Genomic DNA, 13221 nt, shown 5'->3' with positions numbered 1-13221 from the left:
AGTTCTCATTTGTTATAACTTTTTGCGGAAATGCAGCTTTAAACTCGATAGTGTATACTAATACTGCCGTAAGTTTTTTTTTCTTTCCGACAATTGGGAAAAACCCAACATATATGGTCGGTGTGAACATTTCGCAACAAGAGTACGCATTGCTGTGTAAACACCAGAACGAAGGGTGTATAACACCATACCACAAATATTGTTTGCAGCCCTACTTCGTGGTGACTGACTGTTTTTATGTACACACGCTAACTGAAGAAACTTTTTGTTTTCCGTCGGGAGTTTGCTTAATAAAAGGCTTTCCATTTAAGTTTTGCTTCTATTAAAACCTCGCCGTTGAGAGCCATGGAGACTCTCCTGGAGCAACAACGACGCTACCATGAGGAACGTGAGCGCCTAGTCAAACTAATGGTGGACGAGCATGCGACCAAGAAGCCGGGCGAAAAAGAGCGCATCCATTCGGAACACCGACTGAAGTACCTAATGGAACTCCACCACAATGCCACGTCGCAGCTGCGCGACCTCTACGAGGATAAGGACAATGAGCGGAAGGCAGAAATCGCGGCACTTTCAGGACCCAACGAGTTCAATGAATTCTACGCCCGCCTTAAGCAAATAAAGCAATTTTACAAATCGCATCCCGCGGAGGTCAGCGTGCCGTTGTCCGTTGAGTTCGACGAGATGATCCGAGTGTACAACAACCCAGACGACATGAGCGCTCTGGTTGAGTTCACGGATGAGGAGGGCGGCGGTCGGTATCTGGACCTTAACGAGTGTTATGAGCTTTACCTAAACTTGAGGTCAGTGGAGAAGCTGGACTATATTACTTACTTGATGTCCTTCGACCACGTTTTCGACATTCCGCGTGAACGTAAGAATCGCGAGTATCGCAAGTACATAGAGACCCTCAACGACTACCTGCACCATTTCATCCTGCGCATTCAGCCCCTTCTCGACTTGGAGGGGGAGTTGCTGAAGGTGGAGCTTGACTTTCAGCGTCAGTGGCTACTAGGCACATTCCCCGGCTTCTCGCTCAAGGAGACGGAGTCGGCTCTAGCAAACACAGGCGCCCACCTTGATCTGTCCGCCTTCTCCAGCTGGGAGGAGCTAGCCTCGTTGGGATTGGATCGTCTAAAGTCGGCACTGGTGGCCCTGGGACTTAAGTGCGGTGGCACCCTGGAGGAGCGCGCCCAGCGCCTATTCTCCACTAAGGGGAAGAGCACACTTGATCCCGCCCTGATGGCTAAGAAGCCTAGCGCCAAGTCTGCCAGCGCGCAGACACGAGAGAACGAGCGCCACAAGGAAATCGCCCAGTTGGAAGCGCTGCTCTATAAGTATGCGGAACTTTTATCAGAGCAGAGAGCGGCTACTAAGGAGAATGTGCAGCGAAAGCAGGCTCGAACTGGTGGTGAGCGGGACGACAGCGATGTCGAGGCCAGCGAATCAGACAACGACGACGACCCTGATGCGGATGACGTTCCTTACAACCCAAAGAATCTGCCGCTCGGATGGGATGGCAAACCAATTCCCTACTGGCTTTACAAGCTGCACGGCCTGAACATCAGCTACAACTGCGAGATCTGTGGAAACTTCACCTATAAGGGCCCAAAGGCCTTTCAACGTCATTTTGCAGAATGGCGCCATGCTCACGGCATGCGTTGCCTGGGCATCCCAAACACCGCCCACTTCGCCAATGTCACTCAGATCGAGGACGCCATCACGCTATGGGAAAAGCTTAAGTCGCAGAAACAGAGCGAGCGCTGGATCGCCGACCAGGAGGAAGAGTTCGAGGACTCGCTGGGAAACGTGGTCAACCGAAAGACTTTCGAGGATCTAAAACGCCAGGGACTGCTCTAGAGAATCGATTTATGAGTTGCTTAAAAACCGGTCAATCTTATGCTGGGCTTAGATATTTTTAAATTTTGATGATCATTATCAGATCATAATCAGATTTGTTGACAACAACAGTGGTTTAATAAAATCATTCATTTATTTCGTGTCACAAAATGGAATTTGCAATTTGTTTCTACTTATGCAAAGTAAGAAAGGTTTAATTAATCTAATATTGTCGTACGATTCGTTTTTAAATTAAACGATCATCGTAGTATAATGATAACATAAAATAAACAAATTTATATTAAGCTTTTCTGTTAAATAGAAACGTGCGATTATCCATGAATAACTGCCTCCATTCTCAATCCCAAATTCGCCATTGTTGTTAAAGGTAAGAGGGAAGCAGTTCCTGGCGGCAACTGTGATTCCGGATTATAAGCCTGAATCCAGGGAAACTCCTGGTACTGAGCCTCGTGACTAAGGCGGATGAATGCCTCCTGGGTGGTGTGTAGGTGGATTTTAAAGTGGCACCTTCCTGCAGCAGGTTTGGGAATCTGATTCAACCTTTCAGATATTTTGTAGATAGCACTACGCAGTTGTTGCTCGGAATGCAATAAGCAATCTTCCGCTGATTGTCCATCTTCCTTCTGGTTCCCAGTGTGATTTTGTAGATCTCACTTTTCTTACTATCATCATGATAAACTATAATCTCTAGGCACTGCAGCTCCCGGCGGCAAATCAGTTCCTGAGCGGATCTAAGAACACCGGCCAGGTAATTATTAAGCGGTGGGAAAATGGATATAAAGACCGGAGTGTTATACACCCGCTTTTTTTTAAATATGTGCGAGGGGTAAACACCACGCCCGTATAAAATGTGGTTAATTAGTACCTCCATCGCCTCCACAATTACGTCGTCCTGGATCTCCACCTGCATTTTCGAGAAAATATAAAAACAATACACAAAATGACCTTTATTCTTGTTTTTTATTAAAACGATTGCCAGGGATCGACAACGTTAGTGGTGGGTACTGCTGCCAATTTAGCTTTTTTCTCGTCAAAACAGGCTTTTTTTGAAGGCTAACCGCGGGAAAAATTCATGAATTGGGGGAAGTGGGAATTCTGTCTTTTTTGAAATTCATTTGGATTTATTGTGGAAGCGGGGAAGCGACCTTTTTTTTCATCTTTTTTTTGGTCGTCTGTAATGAAGTAGTCGAAAGGAATTGGTGTTCCGTAGGATTTTTATTCTGTTGACCCTTTTTTTGTTTTCGTCATCTCCAATTGGCCTATCCTATGTTTTTTGTGGACTTTTAAAATATTTTTTTTTTCTTATTTTCTCCACACTTCCCGCCAAAACTGCTTTTTTTACTGGTCAAAAGTTGGCACCACTGGTGTTAGGTGTATTATAATAGAGAGTATCTGTTCAGGAATACATTAAGTTCTGAAAATATTCGGATTCAAACCTGACATCATGGTTTAGGCCAGAAAAGTTTGAATCGAATCTTTGGGCTTGGGTGCATTTGATGTTATTTTTATAATGTTATGTTTTTTTTGTTAAAACAGAGCATTTTATAACAATTAGTTTGCTGATCAGCGTTGATATGCAAAAATCTTAGTTACATAATATATTCTTAGCTATAGCAACTGCACATTCAAAATACCTTAAATCTTTAAATGAACTTTGTTCATTATAATAAAAATAAACAAATTTCATGTATTGTCTCTTTTTGAAACATAATTATTTTTTAGAATTGTGACCATAGACGAATTTTCCATGAGGAAACAATTATTAATTACTATAAAATGATTGTAAAAAACAACGAAATTCTAAAAACCAAGTCGTTTTGAAATATCACACCAATTACTATTCGTTTTCCTTGACTCGATTTTTACAAAATGCTTCACTGTGCCTATCGCCGTTAGCGGTGCATCAGCCGTGGTAACGAACTATCGAAGGCACTAGCTAGCCATTTTCCCACCTCTAGCTGAAAAAATGGCTGAAATCCAAGTATGTGTGTGAAGGAAACTGTGTGAGAAAAAATATCGTTTGCTACCAATTTGGAAATAACTTCGTTTTGTCGAAACAATCGGAATCCTTTATCCACCGGTCGACGCAGCTGTCATTTTCACGATTTTCGAGAGAGGAGCTAAAGATACCCTTTTCGGAGCTCCCAAAAATTGACAATTGATGCCACTCGGAAATCGGCACTCTTCACTCATAGCGGCCTGCAATTACAGAGAAGCCAGACCAAAAAGCAGCCTTACAGACTACAGCTGGCTATTCTATCGAAAATGTGGTTACCAGGCCAAGAGCAGAACCTACCAGGAGAGGATAACTAGACAAAAATTCGGCTAAGAGCACTCCCTATATGTAATATATATGTAATACACACGCGCCTGCCCCGCCGACAGTGTACACACATCAATATATCGGCTTGATACACACATACGCAGTTGCATCAGCATGTCTGACCGTGATTCTGATTCCGAGTCCGACGCTGGCTCGCCCGTGAGTCACCAACGGATGCAGAGGAACCGTCGCGTTATCATGCGTATCGAGTTCAAGGACTCAGACGACACGGCCTCAGATCCTGACCTGGACGAGCTTCCTTCCTGCTCCACCACGACGGGGAGGCGGCGAAGCGCCCGCCTACAGGATGTGGATTCCGATTCAGACGAGATGCCCCGGAAGTTTACACGAAGGTTGCGGAGTCGCCATGGTCCGATGAGCGACTGTTCTTCCAGCGGAAGCGAGGTAAGGCAGTGCACCTTCACTTACCAGTTCCTCAAATGTGGTTGCTGAATGCCAGCATCGTTCTAAAATGTATCTTAATATTATATTCCAGATAAATCAACGGTCCGCGCGCATCAGTAAGCGAAAGAAGGTAGAGTCCTACGACGAGGAGGAGCAAGAGCCGGCGCTCAGCGATGATATTAGACTTCAATCCACGCCTGTTGATCCCGATCCTGGTTTCAGTTCCGACAGCAGCAGCAACGATATGCTGGAGAAGTGCCCGATTTGCTTGCTCACATTTAGGCAGCAGGAAATCGGCACGCCAGCTACCTGTGAGCACATTTTCTGTGCGGCCTGCATTGACGCCTGGTCCCGAAATGTTCAGACCTGTCCCATTGACCGCATCGCATTTGACCGGATTGTGGTACGAAACTCCTTTGCCAGTCGGAAGGTGGTGAGGGAAGTGCGAGTAGACTTGAGCAAGTCCAAGACCGAACTGGCACTGGAAGACGAGGCAGAGAGTACCGTTGCTTCCGAAGAAGAGATCACAAACTGCGAGATCTGCGAAAGTCCGGACCGGGAGGATGTAATGCTACTGTGCGATAGCTGTAATCATGGGTATCACATGGACTGCCTGGACCCACCGCTGCACGAGATTCCTGCAGGATCCTGGTACTGCGATAATTGCATAGACAGCGAAGGCGAGGATGCCGATGAGCAGCTGGAGCTGGCCGACGACTTAAATCAGCTGTATGAGGATATTCGGGGAATGGGCTTGCCGGAGACTCGTCTTAGGGTGCGGGAGGTGCAGCAACCTCCAAGAATCTTGCGCACCCGTCAAAACGAGCGTATCAGGGCGGCAGTACTGCGACGCACTCAATCTGGCGCTGCCTCGGTTGAAGATTCCACTCTGACTCGAACTCGTACCCGCACTACTACAACAACCACAACTACTACAACAACTACAAGGCGCACAACCACTAGTACCAATAAGAGGCCTGTTAAACGTCGCCGACGAAGGAGAACTCGCCATCGCACCTACGTCGTTGAGTATGACTTAAACAACTTTGACGAAAAGTTTGCCCTAAAAACTAGCAGAAAAGTGATCCGGCGCCGACGACGTCGTCGACGTCGTGTTGTGGCACCTGCCTCCGGTGAAGGCCCAAGTCGTCGTCTCACTGCCAGCAAGAGGCTGGCGGAGCAGATGGGAGTAAAAACGGACGGAGTGCAGCGTTCTCATCTCAGTGGTGGAACTGCATCCAGCTTTTCACTCTTTGGGAACGCCAACGACCTGGAATATTTCTCGGACAGTGATCCAGATGTTGAAGGCAATGTCGCTTCTGCGGAACTTGGATCAACTGCCATCCAAACCTCCGTGCGTATTGCTAGCATAGGAGCGCCGCGTATTCGTAAGGCGTTGCTCCAAGGCAAAGCACGCATAGCAGCTGCTCCTTCTGGTCCTGCTTCATCTGCAGACATATTGTCTAGCATTTTGGATCTGCAAGATCGTTGGCACGACGCTTCGCGTAACCTGGGTGATGTGCACATTAGAGCAGATGGTACCCTTAATCTCCCACAGAGACCTGCGCTAGCAGCTACCCCAGCAAATTCGCCGGCTATAGCTACTTCAAAACCCGAGGAGCACTTAACCCATGCGCCACTTTATCAGCGCGGAGGAGGCCCAAACTATAATAGAGGTGGATCGTCCGGCTCAGGCGACAACTATAACAATCGCTACAGCGGCAATAACAGCTACAGGGGAGGTGGTGGCGGCGGTGGCGCAGTTTCCAATAGTGGCGACGGAGCACCTAGCAGCAGCGGAGGAGTGTCCTCGCACCAATCTTCTCTTGGCGGCGATCAACACGGGGGCGGCGGTTTCAGTAATCAGAACTTTAACAGCTCCAGCACCAACATCAACAGCAACACAAACGTATCAAGCTTTACACCCTTCCACCTGCGCTTCAACACGCCCACCCGCCAGCAGCAACAACGCCAGCCAATCGTGCCTTCTGCCAATCAACCCACGGCGCCAACTTTTGGTGGAAGTGCACCGCCCCCAGTACCGGTGGCATCGTCGTCAAACTGTTTTCCAGGACAGCCCCCGATGTTCGCACCTCCTGTAAATCATCATGCGGCTGCAGTAATGAATATGCCAGTTGTGCTATCAATACCACCACCGCCCATGCCCCCCGCCAGCCTTCCTTGGAACAACCCGCTTTTTAAGATAAATACGTTGCAGCAATCCGCATTGAAAGCCAGCGAACGAAAAAAAGATGATGATGACAATTGTCCCAACTTCTCAATTTACTCTCAGGAGTCGCAGGCAGTTGCTAGTGCGTCTGCAATGACGTCTGGAGTTGTACAGGGACCAGCGGATTCGTCTGATAAGGTATGATATTAATATAGATATCTGTTAAAGAAGTGGAATTAGGAAATATGACTCGTACGAACTATAAAGGTATTATTTTGGAAGCATATTGATTTTAATATTGAAAGATATTAGACCTCCATTTACATGAAATATAATTAAATGTGTTAAAATGAAAAATAGACAGTAGTAGGAGAGTATAGAGTCGTATATTCCTTATTCGATGTCAAGTACTGCGACTACCAGATACCCGATAATTATGTGACAAGAAATAGACGCCTTGACTAGAGTAACTTGTTTTTATAGTTTAAATCTACCTACCAATTGACAATGAATAATATGCTTAATCATCCTAACTTTCTAGCTAAGAGCTGAGATCTCAGAATTTTTATTTTCCTTTTGTCTGTAGACGAAAGATAAAGACTTTGTTATTGATCCAAATCCAGAATATATTTTATAGGGTTGGAAACGCTTCCTTTTACCTGTTACGCGTAACTTACAATGAATATATTATACACTTTAAGAAAGGGTATAAAAAGTACCCTAAATACAAGTTTGATGAATTAGGTGAAAATACAAGTCAAAAGCGAAGGCTTTATTTTCATGATTATTATTTGATAAACTTTTTTGGTCACATAATTTTAATTTTTATTTTATGGAAATTAAATGGATTTTATCTAGAGTAATGATCTTAGAATGTTATTAATAGCAAAGCAATGTTTTTCTGATATCCTTTCAAGCTCTACGGCTTTGCTATTAATAACATTCCTAGATCATTACTCTAGATTAAAAATATTCAATTTCCATAAAATTAAAATTAAAATTTTAGATGTGTATTACATTTTTTCATTTATTTAGACGGTATTAGACGGCTCTACTAACCAAATTTGTTGCTTACTTCTTTTCCACTTTCTAAATCGTTTAAATTTGGATAGGATGATGACGACATGAATGAAGATTTAGTACAATTAGATGATGATGACGAGGAAAACGAGATACCATTGCCACTGGGGCCGGAGCCCGAGTACGTTCCAGAAAGAGTCAATGAGCTGTACGAGCCAGAAAACCCAACTGATGAACCGGATGACCAAGAAATAGTCGACAAGTCCTGTGATGGTGTACCCATTAAAGAGTCCCAGCATGAGCCAGACGAAATTGCACCAATTTCAGAGGATCTCGACGATAGAGTGGATAAAATTCGTAGCACTCCTAGCCCATTGGTTAAGGATGACCGAGTAGCTGATCGAGACCGTGGCAAGGGCGTATTGGAGTTATATGATGATAGTGACTGGGAGGAGTTAGACATCGACAAACCGAAGGAATTTGAAAAGGCGCTTGGTACGGAAATTACAGCCCAAGCCAGCCCCAAGTCCGCGACATCTAAAAAGTCGCGTTCTAGTAAAGATTCAGATGAGGGAAAGGACGACAAAGGTAGTGACAGTGAGCACGAACCGGACCGTTCCTACACGCCCTGCCTAGATGAAAAGAATCTGGCGGAGGATGAGGAAGTGACGGCTGGTGTATCACATCAGAATGAGGGCAGCACCAGTCCCAAGACTGGCTCCTCAAAGGCTTCCGATGATGAACTTGAGAGAGAGCAAGCTGTCGGTACGGATATTGTATCTGAGGATGATTTGACCAATGAGCACGGGCCAAAGCGCCGCAGTCGAAGCCGTGGTGGAGCGGCCAGCGACGGAAAGTCGAAGTCGCGTTCAAAACGAAACAAGAACGAAACTTTTAAGAAGGTAGGGAAAAGACAGAAGGATCGCAACTATCGTGGCGAAAAAGCGGAGCCACAAATGAGTTCTCGTTCGGGGTCTAGAAGTCGCACTCCAAAGATCCGTTCGGAGAGCCAAGGAGGAAGCAAGAGCGTCAGTCGTAGTAGGAGTAGAAGTAAGAGCAGAAGTCGTTCACCTAGTCGAAGTAGAAACAGGCGTCGACGTGGCAGCCGCTCCAAATCCTACTCCCGCTCTGCTTCAAGGACTCGATCGCGTTCGAACTCATATAGCCGCCAGAGATATGCCTTCAGGGGACGGGACTTCCAGCGTGGATTCATACGTGGCCGTGGAGGCCTGCGTTTCAACTTCCGAAACCAACAGTTCCACAATAGGCCGTTCCAGCACTACGGCCACAATTACCACCAAAACTACCACCACCAACCAAATTACTTTCATTATAACCATGGTCCGAACCAGCAGTTTTTCCAGCGTCCCAAACGAAGAGAGCTACCTCGATATGATGTTCGGAATGTGGTGGGTGCATCGAGAAATCAACACTTCGCCAAGGATCGTTATGGGCGTGACGCATTGCGGTCGGGCAGAAGTCGTTCAAGAAGGCGCAACTCGCGTAGTTTCTCGCGAAGTGTTTCTCGAGAATCAAGAGGTTCCTTGCACTCTCGTTCTGGTTCCCCAAGGCGGCCCCGCAGCTTTAGCATTTCACCAACGCCACCGCCAGGTACTTCGCCTTCTCCGCATAAACAAAGAGGGGGTCGTCGTTCGTCGCCGGCAAGACGCTATGCCCGCTCGCCTTCACCGCCACAGCCTCCTTTAAATGAAAGGGTTCATAGTCCAGCGTCAGTTCATTCTAGAAGTTCACGCTCGCGCACACCCAACCGCATTAACGGAGGTAATAGATCTCCTCCATATCCTGGCTCCCCGCGTTACACCCCACGGATGAGTCGAAGTAGGAGCAGAAGTCGTTCCAAAAGTCCTAAAAATGCGCCCAAGAAGAAGAAGAAGAAGTCTGATAAAAAGAAAAAGAACAAAAAGAGAACAGGAAGCAGCAGTCCGACTACGGCTGCACGAATGCGCCGAATCTCGCGACAACGTGATCCTTTCGAGGATGCTGACGACTTTTTGGCGCCGCAGAGAAAACGAAAAAAAGGAGGTATGCCAACTGGTCAGTGGTCTCCATCGCCTTCACCCGGCCGCTGTGATTTCCTGCATGACGGAGCCTGCCAGGACAAAAATCCATCTTGGACACCGCCGCTGGAATCACCAAAAGGTCCAGTCGCTCATTACGATAATGATGGTGGGCTGACGCCCAAGAAGGCGAAACGCAAACGAGATAAAAGCAAAAAGAAGAAGAAACAGCATCCACTAGAGAAGCAACGGAAGGAGAAAAAGCGCAAGCGTCGTACTCAGACGCCAGAGCCCCTGCCCTCCAAAGAGGTGTTCGCTTCAGGCAACAACATTCTGGTGAGCGTGAGCTTCAACAAAGAGGCGACCACCAACAATGCGACTTCCTCACTAGGTTCCCAACAGCAGTCGATAATCACATTACCATCTGGCAGAGAGGATTTAATGAGCACTCGAGTGGCTTCCATTGATCGCCTGAATAACAGTATTCTTAGCAGTGCTGTGGGAGCCATTAAAATGGGAAAGCGCAAGCGCAAGAAGCTGGAGGCTAAGCCGGTGGCAATCATTGATCTTGAACGCTCGCCCTTCCAAGTTCACCAAGAGCCTGCAGATGTCATTGTGCTTACAGACAGTGAAGATGCGGCAGACCAACTTTCTACGAGAAGAGAAAGGGATCACGATATGAGGGAAAACGGACAAAGGGAAGAAATCCCACAGGTTGGATCATTGGACACAATCATGGAGACCTCGTATGAAAACATGACGCAGACAACGGGACCCAAGACGCCTCCCGAGCCTCCTCTCGTCAAGTTCAACCTGCCCTCGAAAAAGATGCAGCACAAGGTGCGCAGCAATCCGCTTCATGATGATGCTGATGATATTAATTCTGCAGATGAGCTAGAGACAGCCGGTTCTATGGCTCTCGAGGGACAGACGCCACAGCATGGTCATGGATCCCATGATGGAGGCCAAAAGATTGGTCCAAATACACCTCCAGAGTCTGGACCATGCTCGCCAGATGCCTACGATCCTTTCGAGCCTACCAAATCGCCCTCAATGTCACCACGATCTCCGACTCCAACTCCGGGCCAAAGCCTGGATCAGCAAGCACCTAGTAAGTCAGCGAGCAGTGCAATGGGATCGGGGTCTGGGGACAAAGGGGATGGCGATGGCGCCCATGCGACCGTTTTAAATGCAAGCACCAGCACACAGACGCAGACAAGCGTTCTAAACCCAGTAGATCTGGTGATGGCGCTAATGAACAAGCCAAACCAGAGTGGAATCATTCAGCAGGAGAGCGAAGTGAGCTCCGCCCAGTACATTAGTAGCAGTTCCGTAAGTCTATCACTGGGCGTTGGGTCCAGCACGGGTGCAGGCGGAGCCGGCGGAGGGGATAGCCATGACAAGGCATCCGATGGCAAGGGCGTAACCGTTCTCTCCAACGTGCTGCTAACGAGTAGCAGCGTGGTGTCTAGCTCGCAGCACATACCATCAATTTCTAGTCCCACGCCTCTTTCGAAGAAGCTTACTCCGTTGTCAAAGGCCGGAGGTAGTGTGGCCAGCAGCAGCAGTGGAGTTGGCAACATTCCCACTACCAGTGCGGGAGTGGGTGCCCTACGGAATGGAAGTGGCATCGGAAATGCCGGAGGATCCGGCATCGCCCTAGATGACTCCTTCAACATGGACATCGAGAGCCCTTACTCGCCCGGCTCCGCTGATTACGAGGATTTGTTTGAGCCACCCATCTTAATGGAAGGAAGCAGGCGAACAAAAGGTGGAGCAGCCGGAGGCAAGATAGAAATATTCGACAATCTATTTGGAAGCAGTTCGCCCATAGGCAACATCCGGATGTCATCGCGATACAATACCGCAGCGGGCAAGAAGTCTAATCGCAGCAAGGGTGACCGAAAGTCTAAAGCAAAGGGTGAGTGTCATTAGGTCCTTTCGCATATACATTTATATATATTAAAAAATATGTGATTAATAAAATAATATTTCATTTCAGGTGTGAGAAATTCTGATGTATATGATGATGTTCCGAATTCGGCAACGGATCTACAAAATAAGGATAGAGTGAGTCATTTTCAACACGCATTTTGTAAAATATAAACTAAATGAATTGTAAACTTTGATTGCAGCTTTTACGCAAGCTAAATCGACAGGAACGTGTCGTTGAGGAGGTGAAATTGGTGTTAAAGCCTTACTTTAACAAAAAAGCGATTACGAAGGATGACTACAAGGATATTATGCGAAGAGCTGTGCCCAAGGTGAGAGCTTTATTCAATTGTAATTATTAACTTTAACAAATTTCTCTCAAAGTAAAAATATCCATCGTTTTTTTTGATAATATATATATTTGCTTTCGCCTTCTATCAGATCTGCCACAGTCGGTCTGGTGAAATTAATCCACACAAGATTAAAAATCTTATTGACGCCTATGTAAGAAAATTCCGAGCAAAGCACAAGAAGTTGAGTCTCCTAAACACGGGGCAAGTAAGCAGTGCGGTTAAGTGTGCCGCCTATTTAAAAAAACTGTAAGCGAGCAAGCGATCGCATAGGATCTGGTGGTAAGTCACATCTAATAATCGCAAGTCCTATAAAAAAATAAAATATTTGATTCTGTTTTTGTAGGATTGGGTAGAAAAATATACAGAATTTTGCGATCGCATGCATTCCTACCATCAAATAAAACCAACAATTTTCACCAGCCACCAATGGAAAACTAAGGGAAAATAAGAGGAAAACTCATAAACTGTCATTAACTATTGGAATTTAGTTGTTAAGTCAATTTTAGGTCACTTTACGAATGATTTTAGAAAGTAAGCGATACACAGAAGTGAAGATTTTTGAGTAATAAGCAGAAGGAAGTTTGTCACCTAATTTTCGGTTACCCAAAGCACTACAAAACACATTATTTATATCAAGACTAGTTCATTAGATTGTTTACTTGTACGACACCTGTAATATGATAATATTATAACTGTTTTGCATGAGCATTAACCAATTGTGAGTAGTTAAGTGATGGCAAAACAAAATTGTATTTTACCTCTGATAATTTAAATATTTAAAAGAATACACATGTGGACAAATTTATAGATGACCTCAGCACATTGGCTTGCATTGAATAAGGCATAGCGAATTCCTGTAAATGTTGTGCATGTAGTCAAGTATTTTTCTTGAATAAATATTGTTAACAAACAATTGTAATTATGTATTCATGTGTATAACTGCATGGCCAGTTATGCTGTTCATCTATTAAGCACTTGATTTCGCAGAGCCTGTCAGTCATAACTTTTGAATAAAGAGTATGAGTGTTTGCATTGCAACACAATTAATAACAGTATATATATATATATACAAGTTGTGCTAAATCGTTTTGTAAATATTCATATAAATAAAAATAAAAACGAATAATACCTAATCCAACTCTG

At 45.6% G+C, this 13221-nt stretch overlaps 3 protein-coding genes across 3 annotated transcripts; 2 read left to right on the top strand and 1 right to left on the bottom strand.

The window, feature by feature from the left end:
* Positions 1 to 169: 169 nt before the first annotated feature.
* Positions 170 to 2012, top strand: LOC108115334 (splicing factor 3A subunit 3). Its single transcript, XM_017226748.2, has one exon. The coding sequence runs from the start codon at positions 346 to 348 to the stop codon at positions 1855 to 1857; it is 1512 nt and encodes a 503-aa protein (XP_017082237.1). The 5' UTR covers positions 170 to 345; the 3' UTR covers positions 1858 to 2012.
* On the bottom strand, positions 1972 to 2881 carry LOC108115336 (DNA polymerase zeta processivity subunit). Its single transcript, XM_017226750.2, is given in 2 exon segments — positions 1972 to 2474; positions 2477 to 2881. Coding segments are annotated over 2 exon segments (597 nt in total). The 5' UTR covers positions 2768 to 2881; the 3' UTR covers positions 1972 to 2168.
* Positions 2882 to 3807: 926 nt separating this feature from the next.
* LOC108115300 (PHD and RING finger domain-containing protein 1) lies at positions 3808 to 13211 on the top strand. Its single transcript, XM_017226695.2, has 7 exons — positions 3808 to 4585; positions 4677 to 6953; positions 7868 to 11714; positions 11796 to 11863; positions 11929 to 12057; positions 12167 to 12357; positions 12422 to 13211. Exons 1-6 carry the CDS (start codon positions 4295 to 4297, stop codon positions 12326 to 12328), a joined length of 6774 nt encoding a protein of 2257 aa, XP_017082184.2. The 5' UTR covers positions 3808 to 4294; the 3' UTR covers positions 12329 to 12357; positions 12422 to 13211.
* Positions 13212 to 13221: the final 10 nt, after the last annotated feature.

Source organism: Drosophila eugracilis, unplaced genomic scaffold (assembly GCF_018153835.1).
Source record: "Drosophila eugracilis isolate 14026-0451.02 unplaced genomic scaffold, ASM1815383v1 contig_1897, whole genome shotgun sequence".
NCBI classification, from domain to species: Eukaryota; Metazoa; Arthropoda; class Insecta; order Diptera; family Drosophilidae; genus Drosophila; species Drosophila eugracilis.
This window is presented reverse-complemented; position numbering and strand designations above follow the sequence as displayed.